The 19,999-nt window shown below is 48.5% G+C and overlaps 1 protein-coding gene and 1 long non-coding RNA gene across 12 annotated transcripts in view; one reads left to right on the top strand and one right to left on the bottom strand.

Annotated features, from left to right (window-relative positions):
• Positions 1-3,254: 3,254 nt before the first annotated feature.
• On the bottom strand, positions 3,255-8,212 carry Gm5475 (predicted gene 5475). Its single transcript, NR_040351.1, has 3 exons — positions 7,161-8,212; positions 4,960-5,042; positions 3,255-4,439 (listed from the first exon to the last, which is right to left on the bottom strand). It is a non-coding gene; the product is annotated as a predicted gene 5475 (long non-coding RNA).
• Slc11a2 (solute carrier family 11 (proton-coupled divalent metal ion transporters), member 2) overlaps positions 7,196-19,999 on the top strand; it is a 36,312-nt gene continuing 23,508 nt past the window's right edge. For 3 of the 11 annotated variants that reach the window (XM_030248382.1, XM_006520579.4, XM_030248381.1), the window contains exons 1-2: positions 8,337-8,443; positions 19,143-19,171. Coding sequence is in view for 5 of the 11 variants with exons in the window: in XM_011245487.3 (XP_011243789.1) it covers positions 7,250-7,301; positions 19,143-19,214 (124 nt within the window). In the remaining 6 variants the exon portion in view is untranslated. Of the gene's footprint in view, positions 7,302-8,335; positions 8,444-8,473; positions 8,930-15,414; positions 15,779-19,142; positions 19,215-19,999 lie in introns of those variants that run through there. The other 8 variants (NM_008732.2, NM_001146161.1, XM_011245487.3 and 5 more) reach the window with 7 other exon arrangements.

Genomic DNA, 19,999 nt, shown 5'->3' with positions numbered 1-19,999 from the left:
TGAACCCACCTACCTGCTTCTGCCTCCCAAGTTCTGTAGAGTACCAATCTTCACAATATAATGGGCAGGGGTGGTGTGTATGGGAGAATCAGTGCCAACATCGGGAGCATGGCCTGAGGAGAGCCAGACGTGTTTAGAAAACAGAAAACAACGGAGCTCAACTTGAATGAAGGATTTGCATGGTGGGCCGGTGGAGAGAAGGCTGTTGCTGTGTTGTGGGAAATCTGGAGAGGGTGTGGTGGCACGTGCCCGTAACTCCAACACTTAGGATTCGGATGCAGGAGGATTGCAAACTTGAAGACAGCCTGAGCCAAATAGTGAGACCCTGTTCCCCAAAGCAGCATAAAATAACACCCCCACATTTTCAAGATATGTTGCATTCAACTGTGAGCTCACACCCCTCCTTCATCTCGAGCTATCTAGAAGCCACTAAACCTCTCTAAACTGTAAGGGAGAAAATTTGATCAGAGATACTGCAGTCATTAGGAGCAGTGTCCTGGTTAGTCCTTTGTCAACCTGACACTAGTTAGAGTTATCTGGAAAGAGGAATCTCAGTTGAGAGAAGGCCTCCATCAGATTGCCTGTAGGCAAGTCTGTAGGGCATTTACATGATTAATGGTTGCCCATAAAGGACCACAGAACAAGCTGAGGAGCAAGCCTCCTGTTCCTTCCAGGACCTTCCTCAATGATGGAGTGACCAGTGGGCTGGAAGCTGGAGTGAAGCCTATCCTCCCCCAAGCTGCTTTTGGTCACAGTGTTTTTAATCTCTGCAAATAGAGACCCTAAAGCAAGCCATAAAGGTCAAGTAAGGAGATAGCAGTGGAAGCAGAAGAGAAAACTGGCCCAGGGAAGATAGAGCGTCACTGTCGGCGGCGTTATTTGGTGTGAGGGAGGATGAGAAGTCTGTGAGAACTGACAGGCTTGACAGAGACAGGAGATGTGGGGAAATGCCAAGAACCTGCTGGTTTGTGTGCAGAGGACCATCTGGGACCTGCCAGTGTTGACTGCAGCTAGAGCTCTGGAGAGGAAGTGATGGCCATAGGCCATTGCATCTCCTAGCGAACAGCTGCAGAGTGACATTCTGGAGTCACTGGACAGATGGGAAGTGGAGCTGTGGTTAGAATCGGGGACCGTAGCTTTCCCCAGGGATACAGGAGCACGCAGAATAAAGGCCTGGCATGCAGAGAGGAGCACGGGTATCTGCAGAAGCAATCCATGGCCAGAGCTGTGGGGCAAGCAGGACACAGTCCAGGTTCCAAAGAGCACAGCTTCTTGAAGGTGCTGGGGTCATGGGAGGCCCTTCAGAAGGAGGGTTTAACACGAGGCCTCAAGAACAGGGAGTCAGTCCAGTGACGCAGGGAAAGAGCAACAGTGTTTCAGTACAGACAACACTAGAACATTGGGAAAATGAAGAAACCATCCTCCCCACAAGATATGCACTCAGTGCAGATGGAGAAATGCAACAAACCACGGTGGCACAAATATGCCTAGCACCAGGGAGGGCAAGGCTGGCAGATCAGGGGTTCAAGGCCAGCCTTGGTTATGTACAGAGTTCAAGACTAGGCTCAGCTACACGAGAACCTGTCTCAAAGAAAACAAAGAAATGCAGATAAGAAACAGGTTGACAGGCCCACGTTATTTTTCCAGTTGAAGGTGAAATTCAGCACAATCTTTTCTTTTTTAAAGATTTATTATTATTATTATTATTATTAGGTTTTTTGAGACAGGGTTTCTCTGTGTAGCCCTGGCTGTCCTGGAACTCACTTTGTAGACCAGGCTGGCCTTGAACTCAGAAATTCGCCTGCCTCTGCCTCCCAAGTGCTGGGATTAAAGGCTTGCGCCACCACGCCCGGCTTTATTATTTATTATTATTATATTATATTATTATTATTATTATTATATCTAAGTACATTGTAGCTGTCTTCAGACACACCAGGAAAGGACGTCAGATCTCATTACCGATGGTTGCGAGCCACCATGTGGTTGCTGGGATTTGAACTCAGGACCTCGGAAGAGCAGTCGGTGTTCTTATCCACTGAGCCATCTCGCCAGCCCCCCAGATCCCTGCAATCTTATCTTAAGATGTATTCTTTCTGCAGCTTTATCCTTTGCCTGGAAGGTCTGCAGTGCCAGAACAGAAACTGTTGAAATGAGAGCCACGTGGTGGCTCATAACCACCTGTAATGGGATCCGGCACTTGGGAGGCAGAGGCAGGCAGATTTCTGAGTTCTACAGAAGGCCTGGTCTACAGAGTGAGTTCCAGAACTGCCAGGGCTGTACAGAGAAACCCTGTCTAGAGAAACAAAAAACAAAACAAAAGAAAAAAACAGTAATAGAATCCAAGGCCCTCTTCTGGTGTGTCTGAAGACAGCTACAGTGTATTCACATATACATAAAAAATAAATAAATACACAGTTCTTAAAAAAAAAAAAAAAGCATTGAGTCTAAGGCATGCCTCCGTGTGAGGAGGGATAAGGAATGTAGTGCACACAGCCAGCCAGAGGCAAAGGACGGGGGCACTGGCATGGGTAGAAGAGTTTGCCGTATTGGCCGTACACATGGCAGAAGTCAGGTTCTGCTGTAGCTGGCCTCGATGATCTCAGTTGAGAAAAGGGTGGAGAAAAGGTGAGGAGTGAAGCCGTAGAGTGAGTGAAGTCACTTCGACCTTGAGTTACTGGGAGAAGTGGCTGGCAGGGGAGGCCACCCCCAAGGCTGTACCCAGGGGAAGTTTATTAGGACACACACTTGGGAGTGATACTGAGGGAATGGAAGGAAGTTAGACCAGGCAGGAGCCGCTGAGCTGTGATGTAGGACCACTCCCACTGGATGTAGGCTGTAAGGAATGGGGAAGGACTGGACTCCTAAGGCCGTCTGCCAGCAGCACTTCAACTATCAACAGCTGAAATAGTAAATCCTTCATAGCCTTGTGTGTGGGGCGGCACACAACTTTAATCCCAGCACTCAGAAGGCAAAGGCAAGTGGGTGGATCTCTGTGAGTTGGAGGCCAGCCGGGCCTATAAAGTGAGCGTCTACAAAATGAGTTGCAGGCTCTGTCTGAAGGAAGATCACAAGGCCAACTTGAACTATATCGCGAGTTCAGGGCCACTCTGGCCCACAAAAGACCTTGTTTCAACTCTTCTCTAAAACTTTCTTCATTCTCAAAGGATGTTTGAGCTTGGTTTTGGCTTTCTTTTTTTCTTTTTCTTTTCTTTTCTTTTTTTTTTCTTTCTTTCTTTCTTTTTTTTTTTTTTTTTGTAGGAATAGCTTCTAATGCTAGCAGCATCTAGGGAAGATTATTTCTGGTGTAAAACCTAATTTTGAAAATGCGTACATAAATAGGAATATGCTATCATTCCTTATTGCTTGAGTTATAACATGTCTTACACGTTATAAAACACCCCATCTATCATCCATCCATCTGTAAAACATTCATAGGACACCCCTGTATACCTGGTCTTTGCCAGCTACAGCTGCACAAAGACAGGACAGCCCTACCCCCACGCCCTGGATCTTACCATGTACCCCTGGCTAGCCTGGAACTCACTGAGATCTCCCTGCCTCTGCCTCTGCCTCCCAAGGTGGAGATCAAAGGTGGTTACCACCTTATGTGGCTCAATCTTTTCTATTGAAAGCTCAATTTATTGGGGGAAAAGGCACAAAACCAGTAATCAAGGATGGCTTGTGCTTCTATTATCACTCATACTTGTAGCATCCAACTTGTGCTGGGAACATGATAGGTACTCAGTAAATGTATACACAATGAGTTAATTTGTTAAGCAGAGTGAGAAATGCTTGCAATTCCTGCAGGGCTTGGTCCTGGAAACCTGACGGGGCCACAGAGAAAAAAGGAAGGACTGACCCACAGACACAGGGGCAGAAAAGCTGGATGGAGCGGACCTTGGGAGGTCTGATGGAGACCACAGCTGTATAGAGCCTCAGCTTGTTTATTATGGACAGGGAAGGAGGAAAGGTTAGCTCTCTAGGTGGGAGGTCTCTGCAGGGGAGCAGTAGGCTCAAGCAGGCAACAGCATTCCTACAGGCAACCAGAGGGATTTTTGCCAATTCCCATGGGTTTGGGACCCTGGGGTCCATGCCAATGGAGCCAGAGAACAATCACATAGTTGCTTTTTTAACTTCTGTATCATTATTGTATGGGGTGGGTGTAAGATGTGCTTGAGTGGAGGTCAGAGGCTGCTCAGGAACCCGTCCTTTCCTTCCACCTTTCCTTCCACCTTTCCTTCCACCTTTCCTTCCACCTTTCCTTCCACCTTTCCTTCCACCTTTGTATGGCTTCCTCGGCGGCTCCAAGTCAGCTCACTGGGCTTCCGCTGCAAACACCTTTCTTGCCAAGCCGTTATCTCCTTGGCCCCACAGGTATTTTGAAGAACCCTGAAGAACGATTTTCCGATTTTCCAGGAAAAGATGGTCAATAGCAGTACCTAATTTTAGGAAGTTGAAGAAAAAAAAAAAAAAAGCATGGAAAAAAGTACTTCCAGCGGGCAGATGGAAAACTTAAGAAGAACCTCTTCCATTCAGAGATGCGTGCTGTAAGATCCACACTGGGCTGGAGGATGGCTCAGGGGTGCAGAACACCCACTGCTCTTCCAGAGGACCTGGGTGTAGTTCCCAGCACCGACTTTCTATGTCCCAGCCCAAGGTATCAGGCGTCTTCTGCAGGCCCTGGACTCGCAGTACTTACATACACAGACACGGACACACGCGTACTCACATATTCAAAATCAAAATCTTTAAAAAAACAAAACAAAACAACCCTTATTAATTGCTGGGCATGGCGCTGCACATCCTTACTGCAGGGCTCAGGAGGCAGAGGCAGGCAAATTTCTGAGTTTGAGGCCAGCTTGGTCTACAGAGTAAGTTCCAGGACAGCCAGGGATACACAGTGAGACCCTGTCTCTCTGGGGCGCGGAGGGGGGGGGGGCACAGGGAGATCCACATTACCCAATGCTATCCGTAGGTGCTGACATCTGTGCAGAAAAGTGCTGTCACGGCTCCTGTATGGACTGCTTCATGATGTCTCTGAGCTAGATTCGAATGGAAGAGAATAGTTTTCAGTGTACGAGATGCACTGTGTGCCGGCTGCCAGGTGTTTGAATCTAGCTTTGCTGGCTAAGTATGTCCCCTCCCCCTTCTTCTTTGTATTTATTTTTATGTGTATTGATATTTTGCCTGCATGTTTGTCTGTGTGAGGGTATCAGCTCCCCTGGAACTGGAGTTACAGGCAGTTGTGAGCTGCCATGTGGGTGCTGGGAATTGAACTCAGGTCCTTGGAAGAGCAGCCAGGGCTCTTTACAGCTGAGTCAGTTCTCAAATTACCTAACCTTTGTAAACATCTGTTCATCCTCACAGACTCATGAGACAGAAACCTTTATCTTCCATTTGAAGATTAATCAGTAAAGTGTGAAACACAGTGTCTATAGAAAATAATTCAGTTCTGTTGGGGCAACCTTAAGTGAGAATCAAGGAACAGAGCAACAAGAGTGGATAGGGTGTGCAGGAGAGACGCATGGAGACTGTGTGCAAGATCCATTCTTAGTTTTGCAATTTTTTCCCCCGAGACAGGGTTTCTCTGTATAGCTCTGGCTGTCCTGGAACTCACTTTGTAGACCAGGCTGGCCTTGAACTGAGAAATCCGCCTGCCTCTGCCTCCCGAGTGCTGGGATTAAAGGCGTGCGCCGCCACACCCGGCTCTTGTTTTGTTTTTTAAAGACAGGTTTTTTCTTTGTAGTCTTGGCTATCCTGGAACTTGCTCTGTAGACCAGGCTGGCCACAAACTCAGAGACCTTCCTGCTTCTGCCTCGTGAATGCTGGGATTAAAGGAGTTTACTACCAAGTCCTGCATGATTTTTATTTCAGTTTGTGTGTGTGGTGTATGTGTATGTATTTGCTATGTGGTGTGTGTATTTGGCATGTGTGTAATGTGTGTGGTGTATGCGTATTTGTATGGATTTGGTGTGGTGTGTGTGTTTGTAGTGTATGTGTATGTATTTGTCATGTGTGTATATGTGTGGTGTATGTGTATGTATTTGGTGTGTGTGGTGTATGTATTTAGTGTATGGTATGTGTGTGTGGTGTATGTATTTGGTGTGTGTGATGTAACAGTGGAGCCCAGAGCCCCACACTCTACCATTCAGCTATGCCTCATCCCTACTTCTCTTCTAGAATTCATAAATTCAAATCTTTCCTCTGCCAGATTTGATTTCATGGATGGTTTTATGGGCACTTCTATTTTCTGAGGACAAGTTGTCCTCAGCTTAATCTGCAAAGGCAACTTTGCCTTAGGCAACTGTCTGATAGCTACCACAGTTGGAAGCAGATCACTTCTTAACCTGGGACTTGCAGGAGTTGAGCAGGCACGGAGACTCTTCTCTGGGACGCTGCTCAGAAAACTCATGGTTTCCAGAACCGACATGCTGCTTAAATGTGCAGCCTGTGTCGGCAATCTGAGTCAGCGGCTCTTTCTGTTCGTTCTTAGGTAAGTACACCAGTTGTTTCCAGGAGGCAACCCCCCCGCCCCCCTTCTTTCTGTAAGCTTTCTTCCTACTACACAGAAAAACCCCTGCCCTGGATTTCTGTTTTGCTGCCTCGGGACTTTTTCTTTTCTGTCGGGTACTAAGTTCTGGTTCTGCCCATTTTGCTCCCCTGCCTGGAGATCACTGATTGACTAGCTAATGGCCGCCCTTGGCTCCTTCAGATCTGGAGGGAGAGACCAGGTGGCGTTTTCACCTTTACTTTGAAGTCTTATAATCACTTCAGTGTGGCACGTACTGAGTGGAAAATGGATGTGGGCTGTCAAGGCTTCGGGTTAATTGGTTCCACCTCCCTTCTCACAGGGACAGAGTCCTCTGCTCATCTACAGTGGAGTGAGTCCCTGAACCCCAGCTTCAACTCCCAGGGGAGTGGCCTCCAGACAAAAGGCTTTACTACATTACCGCCAGGGCACCCACTGCCCGCCTCCACGTCCTGCCCTGCCGAATGGCACATAAATGAAATCTCAGAAGAAAACTTTTAACTCAATTAATTTTTACTAATAACTAGGAGTGGCAGAAATACAATTCCTCCTTCTCATGGCCGGTCAAAGATGAAATTTGATTATGCTTTGAAGGGTGCGGTTTGAAATTTTTCCCTCAGTGTTGACCTACCTTAAGTGTTCTCTCTAGCCAAGGGGAGGCGTACTCCTCTGCATATATAGAGGCTGCGCTGCTCTGAAAAGCCAAACCAGTCCTGCACCATGGGGAAGAAGCAGCCAAGGGCGGCAGCAGCTGCTCCCAACTGTGAGCTAAGTAAGTGGCCACAGCCCAGGGACGCTGGCCAGCCGAGGAGCACACCTGGACGCTGACACAAACAGATCTCGCCCCTTTCTTTTCTAGATGCAGCGGAAGGTCCCAGAAGAAAGGTTCTGGGCTCGAAGGCATTTAAGAAGCCTTTCTCCAACGCCACGGATGAGCTGGAGAGGCGGCCAAGATTAATTTGTAGTTTCTCTTCTTTCAGGTGACGATTCTGTATGAAGAGCAGCAGCCCCAGCCAGGGGCCTTTCTGTTTGCTTTTGCTGTCATTTTTTTTTTTTTTTTAAAGTTTCCATCTTTAGGGTTTACCCTTTCTTCCTATCTCCGTTCTTACCAAATAATGAACATTTCTCCCGGCAGTTTCTATATGAAGAAAACAGGGCTGTCATCTATACTGTTGTAGGGGAAATCGAGAAGTCCTTTTCGGTGGCAACTTGGGGCGGGGGGTTGTCAGGTCATAAAACTGCGAAGAGGTGAGGCTGAGGCCGGGGATGGAGTGGGACTGTTTTGGGGGCAGGCAGGATAAAATGTGTGGAGAAGAGACAGAGCCAGGTGGGATCACTGTGAGTCTTGGGAGTAGGACGACGGGTGCAGCCGAACTGGCTCCACTGGTCGAAGTTTCTCGGTTCCTCCCAGGCGTGGGGTGTTCTTGGCGCGTCAGTGGGCACCGAGCAGTGGCTCAAGAAGCTAATAGGGACTGCCATGGCGCCTTAGGATCGAGTGTAGCTGTTTCTCGGAGTTATCATCTCTTAGGAGGAAAAAGGCGTGTAGCTGCCTAAAAGGAAGTGGCGGGAACTATGACAAAAATGTATATGTCCCGAGCATTCCGGGGATGGGAGTTGCCAATATAAGAACGCCGAAGGTTTGAACTGCGAGGACCGTGGCGCGCCCGGCGGAATCACGCCTCCGGATCAGCCCCGCCCCCGCTCAGGCCCCGCCCCCAGGCAGCTCGGATGGGCGGAGCCTCCGTTCCCGGTCCGCCGGCCACGCAATCCCGCAGCTGCAGGAGTCCAGCCAATCAGGAGAGGGGGGCTCCCGCCCGGCCGGCCAATCACGGGAGGGCAGGAGGTTGACTGGGTCGCCGCTGGCTCCTGGGATATGGAGTCGCCGGCGCGGCGTGTGTGGAGGTGGCGGAGCCGGTAAGCCGGGGTGCTGGCAGGGTCAGGGGTTACGGCGGCCCGCTGTGCGCGGGCGTGCGAGGGGGCTCGGACGGCGACCTACGGGGCTGGAGCAGCCTGCGGGGAGGGCGCAGCGGCGAGCCCGGGGAGGGAACCCGGTATCCCGAGGAGACCGGGAGGGCTCCCGGCTCAGCATAGGCGCCGACGATCACGGGCCTCGGCTCTTCACCGCCACCCGGGACACCGGACCACCCTTCCGCGGCCGGCCGGCCGGGGGGTGCGACCGCAGTGCCCTCCCGGAGCCCCGGGTGCCCTGCAGCGCAGCGCCCTGTCAGCCCAGCGGCTGCGGGAGCTGCGCGGTCTGCCCGAAGGCCTCAGGCCTCGCGGTTGAGTGCTGCTCGGTTGTCCGGCTGTGTGTGCAGCCTGGGACCCTGCGCCTTCCAAGGCCTCGTTCAGGGACACTTGCACGCGATGGATACTCCCCTTCTCAGCGGCGTCCTAGGCCGGGTAGTTTGCAAACTCATTTGTTTGATATTCCACCTTTGGATTCTTTGTCCGTTTCTTGGATACATCATATTTGGAAGGGCATCCTCAGAAGTAGAGTTTCCGCTGTATAAAATGGAGACACTCGGTTATCCCTTGGTTTTCAACGGTGTGATTTAAGGCAGCAAAAGCAAAATATGGGAGAAGAGCTGGTGAGGGCCGGTGGGCATCCGAGAGCTTCCATGTGACCCGTGGGGAAACCACGGGAAACTGTCCACGTTGTCCACCGTGGCATTCTCCACCCTGACCAAGTCTCCTTACTTCTTGGCTGTGTTAACTTTTGGTTCAGGCTCCTTAAGCTTTCCTGCGGTCCACACTTAAAGGTGGGGTGGGGGGATGGGGTGGTGGTGGTGGTGGTGGTGAAGGTTGGGTCTGTCAGGGCTGTTGGTGTTGTTAGTTAATACAGGTAAAGTGCTTAGGGCAGTCTCCTGCTGACCGGTATTTTTTTTTTTTAAATTACTGCTTGCTTGTGCCTGCTGTTTCCTTAAAGACTTTAACCTTCTCAGTAGTCTTTGCCCTGAGTCCCCTGGGCTATTGCCAAAGGTCCTCCAGGCAAGGCTTTCTAGCCATACTGTTAGTCTGCAAGTGCATCTAATTACAGGTGAAGAGATGCAAGGTGCTGACAGTACCTTCTTACTCTTTGTCTTTTTGAGACTAGATCTGGCTACCTCTCGTTAACTGGCCTTGAACTTGCAGTGTAGACCAAATTGTCCTCTAGCTTACAGTGATCCTCCTGCCTCTGCTGAGATCACAGACTTTTACCACTCAAACTTGGCTTCTGCTGAGTTTATTGAATGGGGTGGTTAAGTAACGTTTTAGGCTGTTTCCTGCAGTAGCTCTGCTGGTAAATGTAACATTGAGATTTCACTGGTGTTTTTTGTTAGCTATTTTACTCAGTCTTGCTTGGGCTGAGTTTATTTTGGACACAGACCTAAAAGGCAGATGACTGCAGCACACATGCTCTCTCGTGTTCCGGGAAGGTCTGTGGGACTCAGAAGGGGAATTCCTGAACATCGTGTCAGCTCCTCCCATTGAGGAATAGGGAAGCTGGATGTGAATCTCGGAGAGGAGAGATTCTACTCTCGGGAAAGCAGAAGCTGCATCATCAATCAGCAGGGCTAGTGAGCAGCTATGGTTCAGTTGTGACTCAGTGAGTGACTAGAGAGAATTCCTTCCACAAAGTAGGATCTTTTTCTGTTTGATTTTGAAGCCAAGAGCTTGTGGGGCGGGGGTGGTGCTGTTTATCAGATGGCTTCATTTCTGCTACAGCAAGCACCTGTATGTGAGCCTCACCATCAATTCCGTTCCAGTGGTTGGAGATGCCAGGAGTAGGAGCAGCTGTTGCTCATTGCTCAGCAACATTGTTAGGGACTGAATAGGAAACTGGAAAGTGGCTGGTCAGAGGCATCAAGCCCCTGCCCATGTGTGGCGCTGCAGGTGGCCTAAGTTTTCTTGCTTCTCTTTGTATTACAACAGTTTAATACTTCTTTAGGTTGAAATGTATTAAAATTGATATGTAATGATAAGGCTACAAGTTAATTATTAAAATTTTATTAGGTTCCAAAGAGCAGAAGGAAGCATCTATGGCTGGAAATCTTTTATTCTATGTTGGTCTGACTTGACGCATACGTTTTCTTTTAAGAAAAGCAGGTAAATTTCTAAGGTCCCTGCTAGGACAAATGGGTTGAATGTGATCTAAGGAAAGATGTCCTTCAGATTTTTCTGGAGAAAAACACTGTTAAAGGTGGGCAAAGCATCTTTGGGTGGGAGAGGAAGTAACGTGCTTTGTGTGGGTTTCTTTTCCTTCTGGTAGAGATGGCCTTTGAAGTTGTTCACAGGATGAAGGTGTCAGGCCAGGTGACCAAGGCAACACTGCTGTCACGCTGTGGTTAGAAGGAAGTTTGTAGGCAGCTTAACTCTGTCAGAGTTGGAGGTCAGAGTAAACTGTGAGCGGTCAGGAAGCAGTCAGACCCTGGCTGTGCAGAGAAAAGGAATAGTTCTTAGTAGTGGGTACCGGGCCTGCCCACACACCCGCCCTTTCTTTTTCTCTTTACAATTTTATTATTTTTAATTCGCTCACATGTGTATGCCTGTGGGGTGCATGTCATGTGTGCAGATGCCCATCAAGGCTAGAAGTGTCAGATCTCCAGGAGTTACAGGCAGTTGTAAACCGTCTGATGTACCTGCTTGGTCTTCTTGAAGAGCAGTGAATGCTCTTAACCCCTAAACCATCTCTCCAGCTCAGGCCCTTATTACCAAAGACTTAGTTGATAAATACTACTTTTGTCTGACAGTTCAGTACTTGACAGCCAGTTCTTATCTTCACTGACACCCGAGCAGGCAGTTTCATTATCAACTGTATTCCTCTCCCCAGGTCTTTTTCCCCTCCCCTCCTCTCCCCTCCCTCCTCTCCTTCCCTCCCTTTTTTCTGTGTGTGGCTGTGTGTCTGCAGACAGGATCTGGCTAGCTAGCTTAGACTGGCCTGCAGCTTCTCCCACACTGGCCGGGAACTCTTAGCTCCCTGCTTTAGTCTCCTAAAGGCCAGAGTTCCATGACTCAGTCACCATGCTGGGTTTTCCTTTTCTTGCTTCTTTAATGTTTGTTTGTTTGAGGCAGAGTCTTTATTTTGTATGTAGTCCTGGCTATAGCTCACCATGTGGCTCCACACTGGCCTGCAACTCACAGAGTCTGCCTTTGCCTCCCACTAGTGCTAAGATTAAAGGCTGCCCCATCCCCACCCTGTTAGCTGTTCTTTCATTCTCAGAACTGAAAATCAAACCGAGGTTCAAAGCAGTGCACTGGGTATTGAGTTGAAATTGCAGTTCTCAAGGAGGACAGGGAGGAGGAGAGGCTAGCGAAATGTCAGCCTCTGTGTCAGAGAGGGCTGGCCCTGATTCAGGCATAGTGGCCTTGTATAACAGGAGCACCGTTTGTGCTTTACGAGCTTGCGTGCTGTGTGGAATAAAGGCATCATAGTAACCCAGGCAGGTAGACACTCACACACCAAGTGCTGGGGTAAACAGACCTGTGATGCCGCGGTCAACTGGATGCTGACAATCAACACCAGGACGTGCACTCTACCACTCAGCTTCATCAGGAAGCCCTGAGGCTTTCCCCTAAACTAGCACAAGGTGCTGTTATTTCTTCTGTCTTGAAGTAGACAAAAACCATAACCTGAGATAAAAGCCATAACCTGAGATGAAAACCATAGCCTGCCTTTTTCTTTCCTCATCTTTTTGTTTCATGTCAGTTCTTTCTGTGTGTGTGTGTATGTGCTTGCATATGTATGTGTGTGCATGTGTATGTGCACTCCCGAGTGTGTGTGTGTATTTGTTTGTGTGAGTGCATGTGTATGTATGTGTGTGTGTGTGTGTGTATGTGCACTCACGAGTGTGTATATATGTATATGTGTGTGTATGTGTGTATATATATATATGCATGTGTGTGTGCATGCGTATGTGCACTCGAGAGTGTGTTTGTGTGTATATATATATATATATATACACGTGTGTATGTATTTGTGTATATATATGTATGTGTGTAAATATATATATTATATATGCATGTGTGTGCATGTATATTAGAGGCATTGTGATCAAACCTATGGGTTTGTACACACTAGGTAAGCACTGTGTGGCTGAGTTATTGCCCAGTCCTCAAATTCATTTTCATAAGAGAAAATAGGCTAAAACATTGTCATATCTTGTTTCTTTGTTGAGACAGAGTCTCATGTACACCAGACTGGCATTTGGCTTACGAGGTAGCTAAAGTTGAGCTTGAATTTCTAAATTTTTGATCTTCCTGCCTCTTCCTCCTTGGTCCTCCCAGTGACTGTAGGTGTGAACCACAGGTTTACGTGAGTGAGTGTGTGTGTGTGTGTGTGTGTGAAGCCAAGTCTCTATATACCACTGGTAGACCAGACTTGTCTCTAATTCAGGTATGGGTCAACATGCTCCCTTTAATGTAAATACTAATTCTAAACTTACTACCGCAGGGATCTGTTTCTTTCCCCTCACTCCCACTAGGTATCGACAGATACCTGAAGATTGTCAGAAATCCTTGATGGGAAGTCTGAGACCGATTGCTACATTAGCCTGGGATTTTAACAGAAAAGCAGTGCGCTGTCCTTAAAGCAAGGAGGAAAGGAGGCTGCCCAGTGCCTCCCTTGCATGGGCCTCACAGGGTCAAGGCTCTGGAGTGGGCAGGGAGGGAGATACACTAGCAGTCTTGATCGGCTCTGTCTGCAAATATGAAAACAACAGCAGTTTGGTTCCCAGTCATTCAAGTGGAAAGAATTCAGTTTATGAAATCCACCTCATGGGAAGTGAGCGTTAGAGAAGCAGGTGGTGGTTTCGTGGGACTGACTTTCGCTGACTCGGGGAAAAGAGAATCTGGTAAGATTTGAAGATCTTTTCCTGTTAGTCCCTATTTCACCCTTTGGAGATAGTATCTCACTAAGCAGCTGCAGGGTGGTCTTGAACTTGTGACTCAGGTGCCTCAGCCTCCTCCATGCAGGTGTTACAGGCCCTTCTTGTCTTCTAAGTACTAGCTTTGAGCTAGGGAGGTGCCAGGCTGAATCTGATCTCCAAAGCCCCCAAGGTACAAGGACAGAATCCACTCTGAAGTTGTCCTCTGACCTGCACAGGTCACACATGCACACGACCACCACACATATAAGTAAATGTATAAAAGGTTTATTATTATTGCTTTGTAGTTTATAGTTTGTGATCACTATGTTTCTGAAACTGACTTGTGTTCGGTGAAAGAATCCAGAAAGAAAGGTGGCTTTGCCGCCTACCAGAGCGTTGAGAGTTAAGAGTTACGGAATCTTACCATCAAGGGATTGCCGGCAGTGGTTTGGCTGCTCGTATGTAAATTCTGTTCCTGCTCTTTGATTTTACTGAAATGGAAGGCAGAAGGAAAAAAGAGATTTGGGAGGTGGGGAAATTAGAGATGGTGTACAAACAACCCCACCCCTCCCCAGGATGAGGACAGGAATGACAAAAACTTTGTTCTCCATGCCTTCAAATTAATGAAGTGGCTGTAAATGCCCCCCTTTTGGAAACAAATATAAGAGATCATATTTTAAACTTAAGCCTTTTCAACATAAGAAACTGATTAAGTTACACGTATTCAGTATTTCATCCTTCATTGTGATTCTTTAAGCTAGGGTATTCCTTTGTGGCCCTGGCTCGGCAGACCAGCTTGGCCTCAGACTTTTGGCAGTCCTCCTACCTTTGCCTCTTGAGTGCCGGGGTTATAGGCATGTACCACCACACCTGACCGAATGCGATTTTTAAGGTAATGACATTTTCTTGAAGTTGCAGAATTGTTGCTAGGACTGTTCAGGGAGGAGCTGCTCTCGTGAGCACTGCTGACAGGCTGGTTAGCGTGAGGCAGTGGGCACTGGGTTAGCGTGAGGCAGTGGGCACTGGGTTAGCGTGAGGCAGTGGGCACTGGGTTAGCGTGAGGCAGTGGGCACTGGGTTAGCGTGAGGCAGTGGGCACTGGGTTAGCGTGAGGCAGTGGGCACTGGGTTAGCGTGAGGCAGTGGGCACTGGGTTAGTGTGAGGCAGTGGGTACTGGGTTAGTGTGAGGCAGTGGGCACTGGGTTAGCGTGAGGCAGTGGGCACTGAGGGCTCCTGGGTGAACAGCTACTTAACCAAAGTTGGCTCACTGGAAAGGAGAGGTGTATTCTCTGTATTTGAGTGGAAAATCGTCGTTTCACAATCTGAACCACTATGTGGACACTAAGACAGAGGAGGAGTAAATTAAGCTTTAGTCTGTCAGTGCCTGCCTGCCTGCCTGCCAGCCGCAGATCCCCCTGGAAGCCTCCATCACACAGTTTGTCCCCAGTGAGAGGCTTTCTGAAAAGCTGTGACAGTCTATAGAAGTTTTGAGAAAATTAAATGGGGCCTGGCATAGTGTGTGTGTCTTGGAACACCTGGGTTTGAGCCTCAGTACTACAGAAAACAACAGGAAATAATACAAGGACCTGGTGAAGCATTTTTACTGCCAGAAAGATTGCGAGAGCCCAGCACTGGCCTCCATCCCACCCGTTCTTTGCCCCCTGTGCCTCATCGCCCACCTGCTGGCCTTTCCAGCATATCTTCCTGCCTCCCTTCCAAGTACTGGAATTACAGGTGGGAGCCTCCAAACCTGGCTCCCAACTGCCTTTTCTTCCCTTAAGTTCTCTCTTTCTCTCTCTTTCCCCAACCCTCCCCCCCCCCTCTCTGAGACAAGGTTTCTCTGTGTGGCCCTGGCTGTTCTCCAGAAAAGATCTGCCTGCCTCTGCCTCCAGAATGCTGGGATTAAAGGCCTGTGTCACCATCAATGGACTCCTAAATTCTTTTCTTAAACATTGCGTGTGTGAGAGAGGGGGGTGGGGGGAGTTGCAGGAAGGCGAGGGGTGGGGGGATGCGTATACTTGGCAGCTTGCAGGAGTCAGTTCTGTTTTGCACTGTCCTGAGGATGGAACTCTGGTAGGTGGCTTGGCCTTGGTGGCAAGCACCTATACCAGCTGAGCCACTGCATTGGCTGTCAGCCAGCTGTTGCCTTTTATATACACAGGCCTTGAGGCATTGTTATCAATTTTGGTCTATTTCTTTTCCCTCTACAAATAATAGCACACTGTTTAATGAGTTGGCATTTTCACCTGGCTTCATGCGTTGACCTGCTGGATGGTCAGTATGTACACGTCTGCTTTGCTTGCCATGGCTGCGTGGTATTCTCGAGAGCACACAGCTTGTTTACGAAGCTCCTTACTGTGGTCCAGGCGTCCTTAGCCTTTGGAATGAGCTACACGGTTGCTTAGGTATGTCTCCTTGTGTACATTGTTAGGGTCCATTGCTGTATCGTGGGATATGCAAACTTGAATTTTTAAATAAGAATGTAACCTGATCATCATTTTTACTTGTAAAACAGCCTTCCAACTTCTGTTTATTTTTAGGCAGGGTCTCACTGTGAGCCTTGGTTGGGACTTGATATGTAGACCAGATGAGCTCACAGAGGTCGGCCTGCCCGGCCTGCCTTCCACACCTGTGGTGATTAAGTTTGCTGGTTGGTTCTGTGTCCTGTATCTGCATCGTTCCTTGATGCAGTGGGAACGGTGACTGAAGCAAGGAGGGGGAATGTCATGGAAGGCAAAGCCACTGGACACAAGTACCACCCAGTGTCCCTTCCCATCCCGTCTTCTACGTAGTGAATCCTGCACGTGCTGTGAGCTGCCGCGAGTAAACTGTGCGGCAGAGTCTGTTCTCTTGGAATAGTGCGCACGTGAGACTTCCAAAAAGACCACGTGCCTTGTGTGTCGCTGGCTTTCTGTGCACTTGGTGTAGGAATGTCACTAAGAATGCCACTAGGAACCGCAGCGTTTTAACTCTAGGGTCAGGAGGCTGATGCATGATCATGGCCTCAGGTCCCAGGGCAACTTGGGCCACAGTGTAAAACCCTGTCTCAGAAAAGCCCCCAAAACATAGAACAGATTTATCCTAAGATATTTACAATTTAATTACCTGCATGCCTGCCTTAGGCAACTATGGACAGTAACATCAGTTGTTTGATTTTTATTTTATTTTTTAAGAATGTGTGTGTGTGTGTGTGTGCCTGTGTGAGTATATGCGCGTGTGCGTGTGTGTTTAGTACGTTGAGTATAGGAGATCAGAAGATAGTACTAGTTTGTAGGAGTGGGGAGTCGGTTCTTTCCTTTGACCATGTGGATTCTGGGATTGAACTCTGGTCGTCAGGCTTGCCAGCAAGCACCTTTGCCCACTGAGCCCTTTTGATGGCCCATTTTCCTTTTTTAAGTATAACTTTTTAAAACCTATTTTGGATTTTTTTTAAGTCTCTTTCAAGTGTATTACATACACTGAATATTGTTAAACAAGATATCAGCCCTCATTATGGGAGCAATCTGATTTACTCAGTCTTGGTGACAGTTCTCAGAAGGGCTCACACCACATGGCCCCAAGCTCACCTGGCCCCTGCCTGATGTTTGTTGGTTCCTCGGGACCCAGGTTCCTTTGTCTTGTGAGAGCCACACAGGACCGGATCTGATTTGTAGTTTCTTATTTCTTGTGTGCTAGGATTCCTGGGTGTCTAGCCTTACTTACATAGAAAGACACAGGCAGTCCTCCTAGCTGGGCTGTGATCTGAACCCGCATGAGTCAGATGTCACAGGTGTGAATGCCCCAGATGAGGCAGGGTGTGTGGAAGGAAGAGGCTGGACTGAGGAGTGCTGGGGGTGGGGTCTGTTGACTGACAGGCTCAGCTGTCTGCTGCAGTAAAAAGCTTGGCTCTGGTGACTGTTGAGGGAAAGCTGTGTTTCCTAAGTTAACGAGTGATGGTGTGTTTTATACCCCAGAAGACTGAGGAAACCTAAGATCTCCTTTTGAGCCTAGATGATAGAATTCAATAACATTCGATGCATTGGTTCATAAAGAATATACAACTGGGTGATGGTGGTACACGCTTTTAATCATAGCACTTGTGAGCCAGAGGCAGGTGGCTCTGAGTTTGAGGCTAGCCTGGGCTACAGAGTGAACCAGGACAGCCAGGGAGGAAACCCTATCTTGAAAAACAAAAAACAAAACAAAACAAAAGAATTAAAAAAAAAAAATAGAGGTTGAGACAGGAGCAGTCCACTGGGCAAGAGGAGGGAAATTACTTCCTCAGGGAGGAGGCCTCTCCCTCTCCCTCTCCCTCTCCCTCTCCCTCTCCCTCTCCCTCTCCCTCTCCCTCTCCCTCTCCCTCTCCCTCTCCCTCTCCCTCTCCCTCTCCCTCGCCCTCTCCCTCTCCTTTTACTTTGGGGATTTACAGGGGTTGATAATCAGTAACAACGTTCTCTTTCCCTGTGTGTCTGGAACCAACTGAGACAAAGATCACCTAGTAAGAAGGTCCAGAGTTTAAAAGCTCAGTCTTTTATGGGCTAGTGAGATGGTTCTAAGAAGATAAAGACCTGTTGCCAAGCCGAAAGCCCTGACCACGTTCCACCCTAGGGACCTACATAGTGGAAGAAGAGAACCAGCTCTGTCTGGCAAGTCAGGCTGCACCCACGCCCTTGTCCCTACAAAAAAATAAGTAAATGTAAAAAATAAGTTCAGCCTTTCTGGTGAGGTCTAGTTGAGGGCCTAGTTGAAGGTGGCACCTTCATATGCCACCGCACCCAGAGAAGTGCCACTTCCCATAGATGGAGCCCAGAGAATCCCACAAATAGGGCCTGCTGGTGCCTCAGCATTCTCGGAGGCCCTTGGGCAGTCTGCCTGTGAGTGTCTGGCTTCTCCCAACTTCCAGAGGGAAGTGACTGTAGTGAGGCTGGAAGTGACTGTGGTTCTCCCTCTAGGGAACAGTGGCCCTCCTTGAAGGGTGCCTGCCATGCGCTTCCAGAAAACTGAGCCATGTCTTTCAGTTGTTAGGTGGGCCAGAGAGTTCCAAACTATTTTCCTTTATTTTTTTATTTTTTGTTTTTTTGAGACAGGGTTTCTCTGTGTAGCCCTGGCTGTCCTGGAACTCACTCTGTAGACCAGGCTGGCCTCGAACTCAGAAATCCGCCTGCCTCTGCCTCCCGAGTGTTAAAGGCGTGCGCCACCACACCTGGCTTCCTTTATTTTTTTATTCATTGCTGCGGTTGCTTTGTTTTGTTTTGAGACAGGTTCTCATGTATCCCAGGCTGGCCTAACACTGGCTTTATAGCTGACGGTCTGGATCTCCTGTACTCCTGCCTCCAGCTCCCAAATTTTGTTACTGCAAACCTGGCTGCTTTCTGTTCAGCAGACTATTTGATAGATATCAGTTAGATATTTGGGGTGATATTGAGGCAAAGTGTTGATGATTGGCAGCCTGTTTGTGCATTGTAAAGCAGATTGGCTGGCTGGAGCGCTGGCCCACAGGAGTGGGACCCAGCACCCACAAGAACCAAGCGTGGGCCCCCAGCACTGAGGCGAGTGCACATACCTCAGGCTGGTTGGGGCTTGTTAGCCCCCAACCTTACCATCTTTCTGGCCTTGCCTTTCATTGTTTCTGTGAATGTCTCTAATCCGGAAAGCAGTGATTATTTTCTGGGCTAGCTAACTGAGTTAGAGAGATTGTTTCTTTCTTACGTACCTTGTTTCTTTCAGCTATACCTTGACAAAGCGTTAGTTCTGTCCTGGCTAATTTTCCCCATCTCTTTTCTCTTACAGAATCCTATTCTAAGAGCACAGACCCTCAGGTATCTACCATGGTGTTGGATCCTAAAGAAAAGATGCCAGACGGTAACTTACAGCTCTGAGCCATTATCTACATGGGAATGGGCTTTAGGCCGTCCTTCCTGTTGTCTGTCCTAAGAAGTCCAATCAGAAGTCTTTTATCTGGTGACAGGGTTGGAATGAAAATGAATCTGGAGTCCTAGAATTCTGCCTCATATCTTATTTCTAACTGCCACTGGGTCATGACTAGGTGATTTGGTTCCTACAGCAGTAATGCTTGCAGGGACAAGGCCGTTCATTCCCAGGCTGGGCAGTGACCTCTCACGTGCTTGCTCTGTCTGCCAGTGTTTGAGTGGATGGGGCACAAGCTGATGTCCACGGGCGAGTCCCCCATGCTCTGCTCTATGCTCAGTCCTTCTGAATAGGAGGTCCCCTCTAGGTCCCGCATTTCTTCCTGAATGGTGAAGGAGGTGCAGATAAGTTTCCTAGAGCTCTCATTTTTGGGGTTGGTTATAGGGATTTATGGGAAAGAGAAGAAAGCTTTGTTTTGTGGTTCACCTAGTCATCTGATGCCTGTGGCTAAGTGGACTTTGTTTGCTTCTGGTAGGTAGATTAGCCCTTTTCTGCTGGGCCTTCCTTCCTTGCATTTAAGATTAACTGTAAAATACAGACCTTGTGGAAACGCTGCTGTCAGGTGTCTATGAGCCCTGCTGTCACAAGGTGCCGGCACCCGTGACCACTAGCCCTTCAGCCCTGTGTAAGCCTTAGTCAGGACTCCTGTCCTTCCTGCTTGCCAGTGTCATCTTGAGCCTGACACCGTCAGGGCTGTCCAGTTCTCTTGTGTTGTGTGT

The sequence above is a fragment of the Mus musculus genome, chromosome 15 (assembly GCF_000001635.26).
Source record: "Mus musculus strain C57BL/6J chromosome 15, GRCm38.p6 C57BL/6J".
NCBI classification, from domain to species: domain Eukaryota; kingdom Metazoa; phylum Chordata; class Mammalia; order Rodentia; family Muridae; genus Mus; species Mus musculus.
This window is presented reverse-complemented; position numbering and strand designations above follow the sequence as displayed.